This window comes from Pelobates fuscus, chromosome 10, assembly GCF_036172605.1.
Source record: "Pelobates fuscus isolate aPelFus1 chromosome 10, aPelFus1.pri, whole genome shotgun sequence".
NCBI lineage: Eukaryota > Metazoa > Chordata > Amphibia > Anura > Pelobatidae > Pelobates > Pelobates fuscus.
The window spans coordinates 144,935,977-144,958,991 of NC_086326.1; the positions used below are offsets into that span (position 1 = coordinate 144,935,977).

General features: G+C 45.3%; 1 protein-coding gene across 4 annotated transcripts in view; it reads right to left on the reverse strand.

The window, feature by feature from the left end:
- Positions 1–23,015, reverse strand: part of LOC134575168 (oocyte zinc finger protein XlCOF22-like) — a 167,730-nt gene that overhangs the window by 12,113 nt on the left and 132,602 nt on the right. For 2 of the 4 annotated variants that reach the window (XM_063434395.1, XM_063434393.1), the window contains exon 1: positions 8,611–8,846. The exons of 1 other annotated variant lie outside the window; for it this stretch is intronic. In XM_063434395.1, coding sequence (XP_063290465.1) covers positions 8,611–8,691 — 81 coding nt within the window. In that variant the 5' untranslated portion in view covers positions 8,692–8,846. Of the gene's footprint in view, positions 1–8,610; positions 8,847–10,562; positions 10,615–23,015 lie in introns of those variants that run through there. One more of the 4 variants, XM_063434394.1, reaches the window with a different exon arrangement.

Sequence of the window (23,015 nt, forward strand, 5' to 3'; positions counted from 1 at the left end):
GACATGTTCCTCCATGTAACTAACAGTTTGTGGATCAGGTCTATATACCAGACATGTTCCTCCATGTAACTAACAGTTTGTGGATCAGGTCTATATACCAGACATGTTCCTCCATGTAACTAACAGTTTGTGGATCAGGTCTATATACCAGACATGTTCCTCCATGTAACTAACAGTTTGTGGATCAGGTCTATATACCAGACATGTTCCTCCATGTAACTAACAGTTTGTGGATCAGGTCTATATACCAGACATGTTCCTCCATGTAACTAACAGTTTGTGGATCAGGTCTATATACCAGACATGTTCCTCCATGTAACTAACAGTTTGTGGATCAGGTCTATATACCAGACATGTTCCTCCATGTAACTAACAGTTTGTGGATCAGGTCTATATACCAGACATGTTCCTCCATGTAACTAACAGTTTGTGGATCAGGTCTATATACCAGACATGTTCCTCCATGTAACTAACAGTTTGTGGATCAGGTCTATATACCAGACAGCGGGAGTCACTGAGGCCCACCCTTTCCTTTTGTCATCCCCAAAGTTATGAGAAAGGGAATAAATAGTTGTTTAATAGGATGACCAGTGCCTAACCCACTAAAATAATTTATTTTAGCCAACAAACACTTTTGAGAAAGCCTATTCTTAGGTGAAACCTGTTAATTCATTCATACTGTTTTATCTATTATTTTTATCTTGTTACTGTTTTATAGTTTTTGAAATAAAAGTACTTTTTTATTGAACCTGTTTTCCTGCTGCTGAACTCCTGGGCTACACATCGTTGGTGGGGATAATACCACGTAAGCGTACTGGATTGAGAAAACTGTACTTTGCTCTAAAGCATGTGAGTAGGTGTTTTATGTTTTTATTGTGCTTTACACTCCATATTTACAGTGCACACTATTGTGGCTTTATTTGTTTATTTTTATATTTATACCCACAGAGAGACCTACTACACCAGTGATGGCGAACCTTTTTGAGCCCGAGTGCCCAAACCGCAATACATGCCAATTTTTTTTCCTTAAAGTGCCAACACGGCAATTGCGTGTGTGTGTGGGGGGGGTGCGTGTGTGTGGGGGAGGGTGCGTGTTGTATGTGTAAATGAGGGGTGCTGTGTGTGTGTATGAGGGGTGCTGTGTGTGTGTGGGGGAGGGGGGTGCTGTGTGTGCGGGGTGCTGTGTGTGTGTGTGTGTGTGGGGGGTGCTGTGTGTGTGTGTGTGGGGGGGTGGTGTGTGTGTGGGGGGGTGGTGTGTGTGTGGGGGGGTGGTGTGTGTGGGGGGGTGGTGTGTGTGGGGGGGGTGCTGGGTGTGTGGGGGGGGTGCTGTGTGTGTGGGGGTGTGCTGTGTGTGGGGGGAGTGCTGGGTGTTTGGGGGGGGAGTGCTGGGCGTTTGGGGGGGGAGTGCTGGGTGTTTGGGGGGGAGTGCTGGGTGTTTGGGGGGGTGCTGTGTGTTTGGGGGGGTGCTGTGTGTGTTTGGGGGGGGTGCTGTGTGTGTGTTTGGGGGGGGTGCTGTGTGTGTGTTTGGGGGGGGTGCTGTGTGTGTGTTTGGGGGGGTGCTGTGTGTGTGTTTGGGGGGGTGCTGTGTGTGTGTTTGGGGGGGTGCTGTGTGTGTTTGGGGGGGTGCTGTGTGTGTGTTTGGGGGGGTGCTGTGTGTGTGAGGGGTGCTGTATGTGTGTGAGAGGGGTGCTGTGCTGTGGGGGGTAAGGGGTACTGTGTGGGGGTAGGGGTACTGTGTGTGGGGGAGTAGGGGTACTGTTGTGGGGGAGTAGGGGTACTGCTGGGGGGGTAGGGGTACTTCTGGGGGGTAGGGGTGCTGCTGGGGGGATGGGGTGGGGTGGTGCTGTGGTGGGTAGGGGTGCTGCTGGGGGGGTGGGGTGTTGCTGTGGTGGGTAGGGGTGGTGCTGGGGTGGTGCTGGGGGGGTGGGGTGCTGCTGGGGGGGTGGGGTGGTGCTGGGGGGGTAGGGGTGGTGCTGGGGGGGTAGGGTGGTGCTGTGGGGGGTAGGGGTGGTGCTGTGGTGGGTAGGGTGCTGGGGGGTAGGGTGCTGCTGTGGGGGGTAGGGGTGGTGCTGGGGGGGTAGGGTGGTGCTGTGGGGGGTAGGGGTGGTGCTGTGGTGGGTAGGGTGCTGGGAGGTAGGGTGCTGCTGGGGGGGTGGGTAGGGTGCTGTGGTGGGTAGGGTGCTGTGGGGGGTAGGGGTGGTGCTGTGGTGGGTAGGGGTGGTGCTGTGGTGGGTAGGGAGGGTGCTGCTGGGGGGTAGGGGTGGTGCTGTAGGGGTGGTGCTGTGGTGGGTAGGGGTGGTGCTGGGGGGTAGGGTGCTGCTGGGGTGGTGCTGTGGGGGGTAGGGGTGGTGCTGGGGGGTGGGGTGCTGCAGGGGGGGTAAGGGTACTTCTGGGGGGGGGTAGGGGTGGTGCTGTGGTGGGTAGGGTGCTGTGGTGGGTAGGGGTGGTGCTGGGGGGGGGTAAGGGTACTTCTGGGGGGGTAGGGGTGGTGTGTTAGTATCCCACACCCCTCCTTCTTACCTTCAATGAAGTGTGGGGGGGAGGGGGGGGACACAGCCATCCCTGGTGGTCCGGTGGTGGTAAGTACTGCAGGGGGAGGGATCTGTGTAGCAGCTCCCCTTGTCCTCCCGCGCGATGCTGTGTGGAGCGTTGCCATGGTAACGCTCGGCAACGCTCCACACAGCATCGCGCGGGAGGACAGGGGGAGCTGCTACACAGATCCCTCCCCCTGCCTCCCGACCCGGAAGCAGAATAGGCGCCAGAGAGGGCTCGGCGTGCCACCTGTGGCACGCGTGCCATAGGTTCGCCATCACTGAACTACACCTATACCACTTCACACGCTACTTCTGGAGCTCAATATACTACACTATATTACAATTTGTATTTGTGTTATTTCTATGAGGATAACTTCTACTGCTACAACTATGCGAAGAATCAGCACTACACTATATCCTGAGGTGGAGATTAATCCGTCCAGGTGCAAAAGTTGGAACTGCATTTAAGCTATAAAAAAAAGTTTGAGTGCACATTTTTACTTTATTTATACTTTCAATATAGTTTTTATATATTACACCATTAGTTCCTTCTGGGTTTTCTTCTTCTTGTTCCATAAACACCCATATGGACTATCGGGCAGCTGCACCTACCTCCTGTTTTACCTAGTTTGCCAACTTACCTGGGGTATAAATGGATGCAGCCAGGCTTGGTTCTGCACAGGACTTAATTCAGGAGAGCTTATGGAACCATGTAGGAGCTTCTGGCTCTCAATGAAGGAGGTGACCAGCACCCGGCAGACATCAGGTAAGTTGTCAGACTGTTAGTAAACAGTTTGAATACCTACACTGCTGGGGCAATGGAGGTACTCCTGGCACCATAAACACGACAGTGCTCTATAGTGGTTACTGAGTTGGGTTATAAGATGCCCAGTCCCAAATTCACTAAATATAATGTGATATGGGGGTTAGGGTGATTAGTCTCAAACCCCACTAAATACAAACCAAAAAGGTACCTGGAATTATCTTATACACTCCAAAACAGGGATGGCTCTGGCTGGACTATTCCAGCCAGTCTGTGTCTCCAATTACACACACTGGATGATGACACGCATTCATGGTCATGCTAGTGGAGAAGGGCTGTTGCTGGCAGCTTCCATTCACTTCAATAAGTGCTAGATTGTTCATTATGGAAAGGTTTGTGCCATAAACTATCAAAGTTACATTTTTAGCCAATCCTAATAGAACAGTAGAAAATGCAAAAAAAAAAAAAAACAACAACCCAAAAACCACTAAAATAAAATCAGTCAGCAGGTAGATGATCTCCAAAATGACATTACCCAGAATCCCTCACCTCTCCAGCCAGCAGGTAGATGATCTCCATAATGACATTACCCAGAATCCCTCACCTCTCCAGTCAGCAGGTAGATGATCTCCATAATGACATTACCCAGAATCCCTCACCTCTCCAGCCAGCAGGTAGATGATCTCCATACTGACATTACCCAGAATCCCTCACCTCTCCAGTCAGCAGGTAGATGATCTCCATAATGACATTACCCAGAATCCCTCACCTCTCCAGTCAGCAGGTAGATGATCTCCATAATGACATTACCCAGAATCCGTCACCTCTCCAGTCAGCAGGTAGATGATCTCCATAATGACATTACCCAGAATCCCTCACCTCTCCAGTCAGCAGGTAGAGGATCTCCATAATGACATTACCCAGAATCCCTCACCTCTCCAGTCAGCAGGTAGATGATCTCCATAATGACATTACCCAGAATCACTCACCTCTCCAGTCAGCAGGTAGATGATCTCCATACTGACATTACCCAGAATCACTCACCTCTCCAGTCAGCAGGTAGATGATCTCCATAATGACATTACCCAGAATCCCTCACCTCTCCAGTCAGCAGGTAGAGGATCTCCATAATGACATTACCCAGAATCCCTCACCTCTCCAGTCAGCAGGTAGATGATCTCCATAATGACATTACCCAGAATCCCTCACCTCTCCAGTCAGCAGGTAGATGATCTCCATACTGACATTACCCAGAATCCCTCACCTCTCCAGCCAGCAGGTAGATGATCCCCATAATGACATTACCCAGAATCCCTCACCTCTCCAGTCAGCAGGTAGATGATCCCCATAATGACATTACCCAGAATCCCTCACCTCTCCAGTCAGCAGGTAGATGATCTCCATAATGACATTACCCAGAATCCCTCACCTCTCCAGCCAGCAGGTAGATGATCTCCCTAATGACATTACCCAGAATCCCTCACCTCTCCAGTCAGCAGGTAGATGATCTCCATAATGACATTACCCAGAATCCCTCACCTCTCCAGTCAGCAGGTAGATGATCTCCATGGTAACATTACCCAGAATCCCTCACCTCTCCAGCCAGCAGGTAGATGATCTCCCTAATGACATTACCCAGAATCCCTCACCTCTCCAGTCAGCAGGTAGATGATCTCCATAATGACATTACCCAGAATCCCTCACCTCTCCAGTCAGCAGGTAGATGATCTCCATAATGACATTACCCAGAATCCCTCACCTCTCCAGCCAGCAGGTAGATGATCCCCATAATGACATTACCCAGAATCCCTCACCTCTCCAGTCAGCAGGTAGATGATCCCCATAATGACATTACCCAGAATCCCTCACCTCTCCAGCCAGCAGGTAGATGATCTCCCTAATGACATTACCCAGAATCCCTCACCTCTCCAGTCAGCAGGTAGATGATCTCCATAATGACATTACCCAGAATCCCTCACCTCTCCAGCCAGCAGGTAGATGATCCCCATAATGACATTACCCAGAATCCCTCACCTCTCCAGTCAGCAGGTAGATGATCCCCATAATGACATTACCCAGAATCCCTCACCTCTCCAGTCAGCAGGTAGATGATCTCCATAATGACATTACCCAGAATCCCTCACCTCTCCAGTCAGCAGGTAGAGGATCTCCATAATGACATTACCCAGAATCCCTCACCTCTCCAGTCAGCAGGTAGATGATCTCCATAATGACATTACCCAGAATCCCTCACCTCTCCAGTCAGCAGGTAGATGATCTCCATACTGACATTACCCAGAATCCCTCACCTCTCCAGCCAGCAGGTAGATGATCCCCATAATGACATTACCCAGAATCCCTCACCTCTCCAGTCAGCAGGTAGATGATCCCCATAATGACATTACCCAGAATCCCTCACCTCTCCAGTCAGCAGGTAGAGGATCTCCCTAATGACATTACCCAGAATCCCTCACCTCTCCAGTCAGCAGGTAGATGATCTCCATAATGACATTAACCAGAATCCCTCACCTCTCCAGTCAGCAGGTAGATGATCTCCATGGTGACATTACCCAGAATCCCTCACCTCTCCAGTCAGCAGGTAGATGATCCCCATAATGACATTACCCAGAATCCCTCACCTCTCCAGTCAGCAGGTAGATGATCTCCATAATGACATTACCCAGAATCCCTCACCTCTCCAGCCAGCATGTAGATGATCTCCATACTGACATTACCCAGAATCCCTCACCTCTCCAGTCAGCAGGTAGATGATCTCCATAATGACATTACCCAGAATCCCTCACCTCTCCAGTCAGCATGTAGATGATCTCCATAATGACATTACCCAGAATCCCTCACCTCTCCAGTCAGCAGGTAGATGATCTCCATAATGACATTACCCAGAATCCCTCACCTCTCCAGTCAGCAGGTAGATGATCTCCATAATGACATTACCCAGAATCCCTCACCTCTCCAGTTAGCAGGTAGATGATCTCCATAATGACATTACCCAGAATCTCTCACCTCTCCAGTCAGCAGGTAGATGATCTCCGTAGTGACATTACCCAGAATCCCTCACCTCTCCAGTCAGCAGGTAGATGATCTCCGTACTGACATTACCCAGAATCCCTCACCTCTCCCGTCAGCAGGTAGATGATCTCCGTAGTGACATTACCCAGAATCCCTCACCTCTCCAGTCAGCAGGTAGATGATCTCCGTACTGACATTACCCAGAATCCCTCCAGTCAGCAGGTAGATGATCTCCATAATGACATTACCCAGAATCCCCCACCTCTCCAGTCAGCAGGTAGATGATCTCTATAATGACATTACCCAGAATCCCTCACCTCTCCAGTCAGCAGGTAGATGATCTCCATAATGACATTACCCAGAATCCCTCACCTCTCCAGTCAGCAGGTAGATGATCTCCATAATGACATTACCCAGAATCCCTCACCTCTCCAGTTAGCAGGTAGATGATCTCCATAATGACATTACCCAGAATCTCTCACCTCTCCAGTCAGCAGGTAGATGATCTCCGTAGTGACATTACCCAGAATCCCTCACCTCTCCAGTCAGCAGGTAGATGATCTCCGTACTGACATTACCCAGAATCCCTCACCTCTCCCGTCAGCAGGTAGATGATCTCCGTAGTGACATTACCCAGAATCCCTCACCTCTCCAGTCAGCAGGTAGATGATCTCCGTACTGACATTACCCAGAATCCCTCCAGTCAGCAGGTAGATGATCCCCATAATGACATTACCCAGAATCCCTCACCTCTCCAGTCAGCAGGTAGAGGATCTCCATAATGACATTACCCAGAATCCCTCACCTCTCCAGTCAGCAGGTAGATGATCTCCATAATGACATTACACAGAATCCCTCACCTCTCCAGTCAGCAGGTAGATGATCTCCATAATGACATTACCCAGAATCCCTCACCTCTCCAGTCAGCAGGTAGAGGATCTCCATAATGACATTACCCAGAATCCCTCACCTCTCCAGTCAGCAGGTAGATGATCTCCATAATGACATTACCCAGAATCCCTCACCTCTCCAGTCAGCAGGTAGATGATCTCCATACTGACATTACCCAGAATCCCTCACCTCTCCAGCCAGCAGGTAGATGATCCCCATAATGACATTACCCAGAATCCCTCACCTCTCCAGTCAGCAGGTAGATGATCCCCATAATGACATTACCCAGAATCCCTCACCTCTCCAGTCAGCAGGTAGATGATCTCCCTAATGACATTACCCAGAATCCCTCACCTCTCCAGTCAGCAGGTAGATGATCTCCATAATGACATTAACCAGAATCCCTCACCTCTCCAGTCAGCAGGTAGATGATCTCCATGGTGACATTACCCAGAATCCCTCACCTCTCCAGTCAGCAGGTAGATGATCCCCATAATGACATTACCCAGAATCCCTCACCTCTCCAGTCAGCAGGTAGATGATCTCCATAATGACATTACCCAGAATCCCTCACCTCTCCAGCCAGCATGTAGATGATCTCCATACTGACATTACCCAGAATCCCTCACCTCTCCAGTCAGCAGGTAGATGATCTCCATAATGACATTACCCAGAATCCCTCACCTCTCCAGTCAGCATGTAGATGATCTCCATAATGACATTACCCAGAATCCCTCACCTCTCCAGTCAGCAGGTAGATGATCTCCATAATGACATTACCCAGAATCCCTCACCTCTCCAGTCAGCAGGTAGATGATCTCCATAATGACATTACCCAGAATCCCTCACCTCTCCAGTTAGCAGGTAGATGATCTCCATAATGACATTACCCAGAATCTCTCACCTCTCCAGTCAGCAGGTAGATGATCTCCGTAGTGACATTACCCAGAATCCCTCACCTCTCCAGTCAGCAGGTAGATGATCTCCGTACTGACATTACCCAGAATCCCTCACCTCTCCCGTCAGCAGGTAGATGATCTCCGTAGTGACATTACCCAGAATCCCTCACCTCTCCAGTCAGCAGGTAGATGATCTCCGTACTGACATTACCCAGAATCCCTCCAGTCAGCAGGTAGATGATCTCCATAATGACATTACCCAGAATCCCCCACCTCTCCAGTCAGCAGGTAGATGATCTCTATAATGACATTACCCAGAATCTCTCACCTCTCCCGTCAGCAGGTAGATGATCTCCATACTGACATTACCCAGAATCCCTCACCTCTCCAGTCAGCAGGTAGATGATCTCCATACTGACATTACCCAGAATCCCTCACCTCTCCAATCAGCAGGTAGATGATCTCCATACTGACATTACCCAGAATCCCTCACCTCTCCAGTCAGCAGGTGGATGATCTCCAGAGTGAGATCCAAGATCCTCTCGGTCATCCGGTCCCAATTCTTAGTCCTCATGGCAGAGTCAGTCGGATGATTTGGCACCTGGTTATTTTTCTTTTGGACGACTTGTACGTCTAATCACATTGTCCCCTGAAATAACTAGGAAAAACAGCATAGTATGAATCATACTGAGCAAAATATACATTGAAACAAGTCTAAAAATAAGTAGAACGAGCGAAGTATTGCATACTAAAAGACAAGCCTATTTTAAAGGGTACCCTAATCATCATAACCACTACAGGGAGTACTGGTTATGTTGCCTAGTCTCATGAGAAACTGTTTAGTAGTGGTTTGCCACATTTTCCTTGTCAGGCGGAGGCTGCCTTGTCCTCAGTCACATTGATAACTGGAATTACTTATCAATGTTGGTTCCATCCAACCTAAATGATTGGCTGAATGTGTTTGGGCCGGGTTAGCCCACTGCTCTCAGCCTATCACCGCTATCCAGTTTGGACAGAATTACCACAGATAACGTAGAAGTGGAAATTAGGATAAATTGTAAAGGATGATGACAATTTGGCCAATTTATGACTATGGTGATTTGAGTAAGTAAAATTGATAACTTTACTCCAATCCCACAGATGAACGGACCTGAGAAACCATTCAGCAGTTCCCCACAGGCATTCCCTGATTCCCACTTTACTTATGTATCCTTTAACACACAGGATTATGCTGTAGTTCCGAACAAAGTCCACAAGGCATGTTAACAGTCCATGGGTATTTTCCAATTATGTTCCAATGGAAACCAAACCATGGTGGTGTGACTTTAGGACGGGGTTGAAGACCATTGGTACTGCAGTTAAGGGGATTACATGAGTGTTTAAGAAATTATTATTTTAAAACCAGTTTTGGAATAAGCTATGAACTCGATTTAGAACTGTCTTTAGTGAATACACAAATTAAAATTTTGTGTTAAATTTGAGAATTTGCCAGGAACATTAAAGTTTACAAAAAAAACATGCCCTTATCTTTCCAATGTAATAATTTGAAAAATATACATTTACAAATAAATTAAGTTAGCTCCAACCCTTTATAATAAACACATGGCTGCACACATTAAAAGCGAAAATGTACATTTGTTGAAATACAGAAGAACAATAATTATCACAAATTAAAAATTAATTAATACACACTATATATAATAATACACACTATATATAATAATACACACTATATATAATATTATTATTACACACTATGTGTGTATATATCTCTGTCAATCTTTACACAGTGCTGTAGTGATAATACTGGGTTATTACCATTAACCCCTGATACACACACTATATATATATATATATATATATAATAATATTACACACACTATATATAATAATACACACACTATATATAATAATATTACACACACTATATATAATAATACACACACTATATATAATAATACACACACTATATATAATAATATTACACACACTATATATAATAATACACACACTATATATAATAATATTACACACACTATATATAATAATACACACACTATATATAATAATATTACACACACTATATATAATAATACACACACTATATATAATAATATTACACACACTATATATAATAATACACACACTATATATAATAATATTACACACGATATATATATATATTAATACACACACTATATATTATTATAATACACACACTATATATAATTATTACACACTATATATATATATAATAATAGTGATAATACTGTAGTGTTATTACCATTAACCCCCTGATACACACACTATATATTATTATAATACACACACTATATATAATTATTACACACTATATATATATATAATAATAGTGATAATACTGTAGTGTTATTATCATTAACCCCCTGATACCCACAGTGTCTGTGAACACAATCCCATACACACCTGGCTGGCTCCTCCCCCTGGTGTCCCAGCACTGTGTCCCCTACAGCCAGGTCAGGGCCTGGGCAGGACATACACTCTCTATGGGCTTCACTCTGAGCATGCGCACACACTGTGACAAACACACAGACAGCACTACGCATGCGAGCGCACTGTGACGTCACTGGCTGCCGTGGCGACTCTTAATGACGTATGGGAGAGGGGAAGACAGTCGGCCGCCATCTTTGTTGAGGCGGAAGTTGCTATCAGTGTGTACAGGCAGGATTCTGAAATCAGATTTCCGTGTGATTTACTAACACTGTGTGTGAGAATAGGGTGTAAATCACATCCCCCCCCCACCCCCCCGATACAATGTGACTGTCATGAATAAATATCACCCTGTGAGCTGAGCCATGTTACACTGGGTCTCCCTCCTGTACCCACCACACCATAACCCCCACTGCTCCCATCCAGCTCCCATCACTGCTACACTGAACTAAATTATAATATAATAATCTTCATTCCAATTCTATTATATCACATTTACTGACCCTCTCCATAATAATATAATAGATATAATTAATATAATATATATAATTAATGTAATATAATATATTTAATATAATATAATAGATATAATATAATTAATATAATATTTAATACATTTTCTGCACCCCCCCCCCCTGTAAATGTCAATAAATCTCTTCCCACCAGGAACATGGCGGCTGCTGACTCCCTGAATGGCGACATGTAGGCCATTCGGGCTCCCAGGCTCCGTGTTCCCGCCATTCATTTAATAAATGCAGCCCCCGGTGTCCTATCGTACTGACATCTCCGACAATACGAAGTATAGTAAATGGGATCCGTACCAGGTACCAAAACCACTTCATGTGGGACTTTCCAGAAACCAACATGGCGGATTATGGCACAGTGCGTCATCAAAGTGCTCACCCGACATTCTACTTCCGTATTCAAGGTGTTGGGCAAAACGGTGAGTTTAAATGTATCCCTTATTGGTGATTCAGACTTCTCTACAGAATTTACACAGAATTTCCTGATATCCCCCCCCCTCTCACTCTCCCACCCTGAGTAATGTCCACCTCACTGTCCCTCACTGTCCCTCACTGTCCCTCACTGTCCCTCACTGTCCCTCTCTGCCCCTCACTGTCCCTCTCTGCCCCTCTCTTCCCCTCACTGCCACTCTCTGCCCTCACTGCCACTCTCTGCCCTCACTGCCACTCTCTGCCCTCACTGCCACTCTCTGCCCTCACTGTCACTCTCTGCCCTCACTGTCCCTCACTGTCCCTCACTGCCCCTCACTGTCCCTCTCTGCCCCTCTCTTCCCCTCACTGCCACTCTCTGCCCTCACTGCCACTCTCTGCCCTCACTGCCACTCTCTGCCCTCACTGCCACTCTCTGCCCTCACTGTCACTCTCTGCCCTCACTGTCACTCTCTGCCCTCACTGTCCCTCACTGTCCCTCTCTGCCCCTCTCTTCCCCTCACTGCCACTCTCTGCCCTCACTGCCACTCTCTGCCCTCACTGTCACTCTCTGCCCTCACTGTCCCTCACTGCCCCTCTCTTCCCCTCACTGCCACTCTCTGCCCTCACTGCCACTCTCTGCCCTCACTGTCACTCTCTGCCCTCACTGTCACTCTCTGCCCTCACTGTCACTCTCTGCCCTCACTGTCCCTCACTGTCCCTCACTGTCCCTCTCTGCCCCTCTCTTCCCCTCACTGCCACTCTCTGCCCTCACTGTCACTCTCTGCCCTCACTGCCACTCTCTGCCCTCACTGTCCCTCTCTGCCCTCACTGTCCCTCTCTGCCCTCACTGTCCCTCTCTGCCCTCACTGTCCCTCTCTGCCCTCACTGTCCCTCTCTGCCCTCACTGTCCCTCTCTGCCCTCACTGTCCCTCTCTGCCCTCACTGTCCCTCTCTGCCCTCACTGTCACTCTCTGCCCTCTCTGCCCTCTCTGCCCTCACTGCCCCTCACTGCCCCTCACTGCCCCTCACTGCCCCTCACTGCCCCTCTCTGTCCCTCACTGCCCCTCACTGCCCCTCACTATACCTCTGTGCCCACTTTATACCTCTTTACACCTATCTGGCCATTTTATGCCTCTCTTCCCACTTTATACCTCTTTGTCCACTTATTTATACCTCTCTACCCACTTCAACAACCTTGTCTGCTTTATAGCTTCCTGCCCATATTATTCCTATATGTCCACTTCATACCTCTCCCCAACGTGTAACCCTCTACCCATGTATTTCCTTTCTGCTCACTTTACACCACTTAATATACTTCTGCCCACTTCATGCCTTTCTGCCCACATGTTTATACATCTGTCCACTTTATAGCCACCTTCCCCAGTTTATACTCTTCTACTCTTGCACAATTTATACTACTCTGCCCACTACAGACTCTTTGCCCAATTTATACCCATCTACCAACTATAGGCACTTTGCATGATTCATACCACCCAAGTGCCCCTTTTAAGGAGGGACAGTCCCAAGTTTGGACCCAAATCCCTCAGTCCCATAATTTTACCCTAATGTCCCTCTTTGATTGGTGCCCCATATTGTTGGTGTGTCTGAGTGTAAAGCAGAGCTCCACAGCAGTAATACTCCCAGTAATGTGTCTGAGTGTATAACAGAGCTCCACAGTAGTAATATTCCCAGTAATGTGCCTGAGTGTATCACAGAGCTCCACAGCAATAATACTCCCAGTAATGTCTGTGTGTATAACAGAGCTCCACAGCGATAATACTCCCAGTAATGTGTCTGAGTGTATAACAGAGCTCCACAGCAATAATACTCCCAGTAATGTGTCTGAGTGTATAACAGAGCTCCACAGCAATAATACTCACAGTAATGTGTCTGTGTGTATCACAGAGCTCCACAGCAATAATACTCCCAGTAATGTCTGTGTGTATAACAGAGCTCCACAGCAATAATACTCCCAGTAATGTGTCTTAGTGTATAACAGAGCTCCACAGCAATAATACTCCCAGTAATGTGTCTGAGTGTATAACAGAGCTCCACAGCAATAATACTCCCAGTAATGTGTCTGAGTGTATAACAGAGCTCCACAGCAATAATACTCCCAGTAATGTGTCTGTGTGTATCACAGAGCTCCACAGCAATAATACTCCCAGTAATGTCTGTGTGTATAACAGAGCTCCACAGTAATGATACTCCCAGTAATGTGTCTTAGTGTATAACAGAGCTCCACAGCAATAATACTCCCAGTAATGTGTCTGAGTGTATAACAGAGCTCCACAGCAATAATACTCCCAGTAATGTGTCTGTGTGTATCACAGAGCTCCACAGTAATAATACTCCCAGTAATGTGTCTGAGTGTATAATAGAGCCCCACAGCAATAATACTCCCAGTGATGTGTCCTGAGTGTATAACGGAGCTCCACAGCAATAATACTCCCAGTAATGTGTCTATGTATAACAGAGCTCCACAGTAATAATACTCCCAGTAATGTGTCCTGAGTGTATAACAGAGCCCCACAGCAATAATACTCCCAGTAATGTGTCTGAGTGTATAACAGAGCTCCAACCCCAATAATACTCCCAGTAATGTGTCTTGGTGTATAACAGAGCCCCACAGCAATAATACTCCCAGTGATGTGTCCTGAGTGTATAACAGAGCTCCACGGCAATAATACTCCCAGTAATGTGTCTGAGTGTATAACAGAGCTCCACAGTAATGATACTCCCAGTAATGTGTCTGAGTGTATAACAGAGCTCAAAAGCAATAATACTCCCAGTAATGTGTCTGTGTGTATAACAGAGCCCCACAGCAATAATACTCCCAGTAATGTGTCTGAGTGTATAACAGAGCTCAAAAGCAATAATACTCCCAGTAATGTGTCTGTGTGTATAACAGAGCCCCACAGCAATAATACTCCCAGTGATGTGTCCTGAGTGTATAACAGAGCTCCACAGCAATAATACTCCCAGTAATGTGTCTGTATAACAGAGCTCCACAGCAATAATACTCCCAGTAATGTGTCTGATTGTATAACAGAGCTCCAACCCCAATAATACTCCCAGTAATGTGTCTGAGTGTATAACAGAGCTCCACAGCAATAATACTCCCAGTAATGTGTCTGAGTGTATAACAGAGCTCCACAGCAATAATACTCCCAGTAATGTGTCTGTGTGTATAACAGAGCCCCACAGCAATAATACTCCCAATGATGTGTCCTGAGCGTATAACAGAGCCCCACAGCAATAATACTCCCAGTAATGTGTCTGATTGTATAACAGAGCTCCACTGCAATAATACTTCCAGTAATGTGTCTGATTGTATAACAGAGCTCCACAGTAATGATACTCCCAGTAATGTGTCTTAGTGTATAACAGAGCTCCACAGCAATAATACTCCCAGTAATGTGTCTGATTGTATAACAGAGCTCCACAGCAATAATACTCCCAGTAATGTGTCTGATTGTATAACAGAGCTCCAACCCCAATAATACTCCCAGTAATGTGTCTGAGTGTATAACAGAGCTCCACAGCAATAATACTCCCAGTAATGTGTCTGATTGTATAACAGAGCTCCACAGTAATGATACTCCCAGTAATGTGTCTTGGTGTATAACAGAGCCCCACAGCAATAATACTCCCAGTGATGTGTCCTGAGTGTATAACAGAGCTCCACGGCAATAATACTCCCAGTAATGTGTCTTAGTGTATAACAGAGCCCCACAGCAATAATACTCCCAGTGATGTGTCCTGAGTGTATAACAGAGCTCCACAGCAATAATACTCCCAGTAATGTGTCTGATTGTATCACAGAGCTCCAACCCCAATAATACTCCCAGTAATGTGTCTTAGTGTATAACAGAGCTCCACAGTAATGATACTCCCAGTAATGTGTCTGAGTGTATAACAGAGCTCCACAGTAATAATACTCCCAGTAATGTGTCTGAGTGTATAACGGAGCTCCACAGTGATAATACTCCCAGTAATGTGTCTCCACAGCAATAATACTCCCAGTAATGTGTCTGATTGTATAACAGAGCTCCACAGCAATAATACTCCCAGTAATGTGTCTTGGTGTATAACAGAGCTCCACAGCAATAATACTCCCAGTAATGTGTCTGAGTGTATAACAGAGCTCCAACCCCAATAATACTCCCAGTAATGTGTCTGAGTGTATAACGGAGCTCCACAGTGATAATACTCCCAGTAATGTGTCTCCACAGCAATAATACTCCCAGTAATGTGTCTGATTGTATAACAGAGCTCCACAGTAATAATACTCACAGTAATGTGTCCTGAGTGTATAACAGAGCTCCACAGTAATAATACTCCCAGTAATGTGTCTGAGTGTATAACAGAGCTCAAACGCAATAATACTCCCAGTAATGTGTCTGTGTGTATAACAGAGCCCCACAGCAATAATACTCCCAGGGATGTGTCCTGAGTGTATAACAGAGCCCCACAGCAATAATACTCCCAGTAATGTGTCTGAGTGTATAACAGAGCCCCACAGCAATAATACTCCCAGTGATGTGTCCTGAGTGTATAACAGAGCCCCACAGCAATAATACTCCCAGTGATGTGTCCTGAGTGTATAACAGAGCCCCACAGCAATAATACTTCCAATGATGTGTCCTGAGCGTATAACAGAGCCCCATAGCAATAATACTTCCAGTAATGTGTCTGATTGTATAACGGAGCTCCACAGTGATAATACTCCCAGTAATGTGTCTGAGTGTATAACAGAGCTCCACAGCAATAATACTCCCAGTAATGTGTCTGATTGTATAACAGAGCTCCACAACAATAGTACTCCCAGTAATGTGTCTTGGTGTATAACAGAGCTCCACAGCAATAATACTCCCAGTAATGTGTCCTGAGCGTATAACAGAGCTCCACAGCAATAATACTTCCAGTAATGTGTCTGATTGTATAACAGAGCTCCACAGTAATAATACTCCCAGTAATGTGTCTGATTGTATAACAGAGCCCCACAGCAATAATACTCCCAGTGATGTGTCCTGAGTGTATAACAGAGCCCCACAGCAATAATACTCCCAGTAATGTGTCTGATTGTATAACAGAGCTCCAACCCCAATAATACTCCCAGTAATGTGTCTGTGTATAACAGAGCCCCACAGCAATAATACTCCCAGTGATGTGTCCTGAGTGTATAACAGAGCCCCACAGCAATAATACTCCCAGTAATGTGTCTGAGTGTATAACGGAGCTCAAAAGCAATAATACTCCCAGTAATGTGTCTGTGTGTATAACAGAGCCCCACAGCAATAATACTCCCAGTAATGTGTCTGAGTGTATAACAGAGCTCCACAGCAATAATACTCCCAGTAATGTGTCTGTGTATAACAGAGCCCCACAGCAATAATACTCCCAGTGATGTGTCCTGAGTGTATAACAGAGCTCCACAGCAATAATACTCCCAGTAATGTGTCTGTGTGTATAACAGAGCCCCACAGCAATAATACTCCCAATGATGTGTCCTGAGCGTATAACAGAGCCCCACAGCAATAATACTCCCAGTAATGTGTCTGATTGTATAACAGAGCTCCACAGTAATAATACTCCCAGTAATGTGTCCTGAGTGTATAACGGAGCTCCACAGTAATAATACTCCCAGTAATGTGTCCTGAGTGTATAACAGAGCCCCACAGCAATAATACTCCCAGTAATGTGTCTGAGTGTATAACGGAGCTCAAAAGCAATAATACTCCCAGTAATGTGTCTGTGTGTATAACAGAGCCCCACAGCAATAATACTCCCAGTAATGTGTCTGAGTGTATAACAGAGCTCCACAGCAATAATACTCCCAGTAATGTGTCTGTGTATAACAGAGCCCCACAGCAATAATACTCCCAGTGATGTGTCCTGAGTGTATAACAGAGCTCCACAGCAATAATACTCCCAGTAATGTGTCTGTGTGTATAACAGAGCCCCACAGCAATAATACTCCCAATGATGTGTCCTGAGCGTATAACAGAGCCCCACAGCAATAATACTCCCAGTAATGTGTCTGATTGTATAACAGAGCTCCACAGTAATAATACTCCCAGTAATGTGTCCTGAGTGTATAACAGAGCTCCACAGTAATAATACTCCCAGTAATGTGTCTGAGTGTATAACAGAGCTCCAACCCCAATAATACTCCCAGTAATGTGTCTTGGTGTATAACAGAGCCCCACAGCAATAATACTCCCAGTGATGTGTCCTGAGTGTATAACAGAGCTCCACAGCAATAATACTCCCAGTAATGTGTCTGTGTGTATAACAGAGCCCCACAGCAATAATACTCCCAATGATGTGTCCTGAGCGTATAACAGAGCCCCACAGCAATAATACTCCCAGTAATGTGTCTGATTGTATAACAGAGCTCCACAGTAATAATACTCCCAGTAATGTGTCCTGAGTGTATAACGGAGCTCCACAGTAATAATACTCCCAGTAATGTGTCCTGAGTGTATAACAGAGCCCCACAGCAATAATACTCCCAGTAATGTGTCTGAGTGTATAACAGAGCTCCAACCCCAATAATACTCCCAGTAATGTGTCTTGGTGTATAACAGAGCCCCACAGCAATAATACTCCCAGTGATGTGTCCTGAGTGTATAACAGAGCTCCACGGCAATAATACTCCCAGTAATGTGTCTGAGTGTATAACAGAGCTCCACAGTAATGATACTCCCAGTAATGTGTCTGAGTGTATAATAGAGCTCAAAAGCAATAATACTCCCAGTAATGTGTCTGTGTGTATAACAGAGCCCCACAGCAATAATACTCCCAGTAATGTGTCTGAGTGTATAATAGAGCTCCACAGCAATAATACTCCCAGTGATGTGTCCTGAGTGTATAACAGAGCTCCACAGCAATAATACTCCCAGTAATGTGTCTGATTGTATAACAGAGCTCCACAGTAATAATACTCCCAGTAATGTGTCCTGAGTGTATAACGGAGCTCCACAGTAATAATACTCCCAGTAATGTGTCCTGAGTGTATAACAGAGCCCCACAGCAATAATACTCCCAGTAATGTGTCCTGAGTGTATAACAGAGCTCCACGGCAATAATACTCCCAGTAATGTGTCTGAGTGTATAACAGAGCTCCACAGTAATGATACTCCCAGTAATGTGTCCTGAGTGTATAACAGAGCTCCAACCCCAATAATACTCCCAGTAATGTGTCTTGGTGTATAACAGAGCCCCACAGCAATAATACTCCCAGTGATGTGTCCTGAGTGTATAACAGAGCTCCACGGCAATAATACTCCCAGTAATGTGTCTGAGTGTATAACAGAGCTCCACAGTAATGATACTCCCAGTAATGTGTCTGAGTGTATAACAGAGCTCAAAAGCAATAATACTCCCAGTAATGTGTCTGTGTGTATAACAGAGCCCCACAGCAATAATACTCCCAGTAATGTGTCTGAGTGTATAACAGAGCTCAAAAGCAATAATACTCCCAGTAATGTGTCTGTGTGTATAACAGAGCCCCACAGCAATAATACTCCCAGTGATGTGTCCTGAGTGTATAACAGAGCTCCACAGCAATAATACTCCCAGTAATGTGTCTGATTGTATAACAGAGCTCCACAGCAATAATACTCCCAGTAATGTGTCTGATTGTATAACAGAGCTCCAACCCCAATAATACTCCCAGTAATGTGTCTGAGTGTATAACAGAGCTCCACAGCAATAATACTCCCAGTAATGTGTCTGATTGTATAACAGAGCTCCACAGTAATGATACTCCCAGTAATGTGTCTGAGTGTATAACAGAGCTCCACAGCAATAATACCCCCAGTAATGTGTCTGTGTATAACAGAGCCCCACAGCAATAATACTCCCAGTGATGTGTCCTGAGTGTATAACAGAGCTCCACAGCAATAATACTCCCAATGATGTGTCCTGAGCGTATAACAGAGCCCCACAGCAATAATACTCCCAGTAATGTGTCTGATTGTATAACAGAGCTCCACTGCAATAATACTTCCAGTAATGTGTCTGATTGTATAACAGAGCTCCACAGTAATGATACTCCCAGTAATGTGTCTTAGTGTATAACAGAGCTCCACAGTAATGATACTCCCAGTAATGTGTCTTAGTGTATAACAGAGCTCCACAGCAATAATACTCCCAGTAATGTGTCTGTGTATAACAGAGCTCCACAGCAATAATACTCCCAGTAATGTGTCTGATTGTATAACAGAGGTCCACAGTAATGATACTCCCAGTAATGTGTCTTGGTGTATAACAGAGCCCCACAGCAATAATACTCCCAGTGATGTGTCCTGAGTGTATAACAGAGCTCCACGGCAATAATACTCCCAGTAATGTGTCTTAGTGTATAACAGAGCTCCACAGCAATAATACTCCCAGTAATGTGTCTGATTGTATCACAGAGCTCCAACCCCAATAATACTCCCAGTAATGTGTCTGAGTGTATAACAGAGCTCCACAGTAATGATACTCCCAGTAATGTGTCTGAGTGTATAACAGAGCTCCACAGTAATAATACTCCCAGTAATGTGTCTGAGTGTATAACGGAGCTCCACAGTGATAATACTCCCAGTAATGTGTCTCCACAGCAATAATACTCCCAGTAATGTGTCTGATTGTATAACAGAGCTCCACAGCAATAATACTCCCAGTAATGTGTCTTGGTGTATAACAGAGCTCCACAGCAATAATACTCCCAGTAATGTGTCTGAGTGTATAACAGAGCTCCAACCCCAATAATACTCCCAGTAATGTGTCTGAGTGTATAACGGAGCTCCACAGTGATAATACTCCCAGTAATGTGTCTCCACAGCAATAATACTCCCAGTAATGTGTCTGATTGTATAACAGAGCTCCACAGTAATAATACTCACAGTAATGTGTCCTGAGTGTATAACAGAGCTCCACAGTAATAATACTCCCAGTAATGTGTCTGAGTGTATAACAGAGCTCAAACGCAATAATACTCCCAGTAATGTGTCTGTGTGTATAACAGAGCCCCACAGCAATAATACTCCCAGGGATGTGTCCTGAGTGTATAACAGAGCCCCACAGCAATAATACTCCCAGTAATGTGTCTGAGTGTATAACAGAGCCCCACAGCAATAATACTCCCAGTGATGTGTCCTGAGTGTATAACAGAGCCCCACAGCAATAATACTCCCAGTGATGTGTCCTGAGTGTATAACAGAGCCCCACAGCAATAATACTTCCAATGATGTGTCCTGAGCGTATAACAGAGCCCCATAGCAATAATACTTCCAGTAATGTGTCTGATTGTATAACGGAGCTCCACAGTGATAATACTCCCAGTAATGTGACTTAGTGTATAACAGAGCTCCACAGCAATAATACTCCCAGTAATGTGTCTGATTGTATAACAGAGCTCCACGGCAATAATACTCCCAGTAATGTGTCTGATTGTATAACAGAGCTCCACAACAATAGTACTCCCAGTAATGTGTCTTGGTGTATAACAGAGCTCCACAGCAATAATACTCCCAGTAATGTGTCCTGAGCGTATAACAGAGCTCCACAGCAATAATACTTCCAGTAATGTGTCTGATTTTATAACAGAGCTCCACAGTAATAATACTCCCAGTAATGTGTCTGATTGTATAACAGAGCCCCACAGCAATAATACTCCCAGTGATGTGTCCTGAGTGTATAACAGAGCCCCACAGCAATAATACTCCCAGTAATGTGTCTGATTGTATAACAGAGCTCCAACCCCAATAATACTCCCAGTAATGTGTCTGTGTATAACAGAGCCCCACAGCAATAATACTCCCAGTGATGTGTCCTGAGTGTATAACAGAGCCCCACAGCAATAATACTCCCAGTAATGTGTCTGAGTGTATAACAGAGCTCCACAGCAATAATACTCCCAGTAATGTGTCTGTGTATAACAGAGCCCCACAGCAATAATACTCCCAGTGATGTGTCCTGTGTGTATAACAGAGCCCCACAGCAATAATACTCCCAATGATGTGTCCTGAGCGTATAACAGAGCCCCACAGCAATAATACTCCCAGTAATGTGTCTGATTGTATAACAGAGCTCCACAGTAATAATACTCCCAGTAATGTGTCCTGAGTGTATAACGGAGCTCCACAGTAATAATACTCCCAGTAATGTGTCCTGAGTGTATAACGGAGCTCAAAAGCAATAATACTCCCAGTAATGTGTCTGTGTGTATAACAGAGCCCCACAGCAATAATACTCCCAGTAATGTGTCTGAGTGTATAACAGAGCTCCACAGCAATAATACTCCCAGTAATGTGTCTTGGTGTATAACAGAGCCCCACAGCAATAATACTCCCAGTAATGTGTCTGAGTGTATAACAGAGCTCCAACCCCAATAATACTCCCAGTAATGTGTCTTGGTGTATAACAGAGCCCCACAGCAATAATACTCCCAGTGATGTGTCCTGAGTGTATAACAGAGCTCCACGGCAATAATACTCCCAGTAATGTGTCTGAGTGTATAACAGAGCTCCACAGTAATGATACTCCCAGTAATGTGTCTGAGTGTATAACAGAGCTCAAAAGCAATAATACTCCCAGTAATGTGTCTGTGTGTATAACAGAGCTCCACAGCAATAATACTCCCAGTAATGTGTCTGATTGTATAACAGAGCTCCACAGTAATAATACTCCCAGTAATGTGTCCTGAGTGTATAACGGAGCTCCACAGTAATAATACTCCCAGTAATGTGTCCTGAGTGTATAACAGAGCCCCACAGCAATAATACTCCCAGTAATGTGTCCTGAGTGTATAACAGAGCTCCACGGCAATAATACTCCCAGTAATGTGTCTGAGTGTATAACAGAGCTCCACAGTAATGATACTCCCAGTAATGTGTCCTGAGTGTATAACAGAGCTCCAACCCCAATAATACTCCCAGTAATGTGTCTTGGTGTATAACAGAGCCCCACAGCAATAATACTCCCAGTGATGTGTCCTGAGTGTATAACAGAGCTCCACGGCAATAATACTCCCAGTAATGTGTCTGAGTGTATAACAGAGCTCCACAGCAATAATACTCCCAGCCCAGTAATGTGTCTGATTGTATAACAGAGCTCCAACCCCAATAATACTCCCAGTAATGTGTCTGAGTGTATATCAGAGCTCCACAGCAATAATACTCCCAGTAATGTGTCTGATTGTATAACAGAGCTCCACAGTAATGATACTCCCAGTAATGTGTCTGAGTGTATAACAGAGCTCCACAGCAATAATACCCCCAGTAATGTGTCTGTGTATAACAGAGCCCCACAGCAATAATACTCCCAGTGATGTGTCCTGAGTGTATAACAGAGCTCCACAGCAATAATACTCCCAGTAATGTGTCTGTGTGTATAACAGAGCCCCACAGCAATAATACTCCCAATGATGTGTCCTGAGCGTATAACAGAGCCCCACAGCAATAATACTCCCAGTAATGTGTCTGATTGTATAACAGAGCTC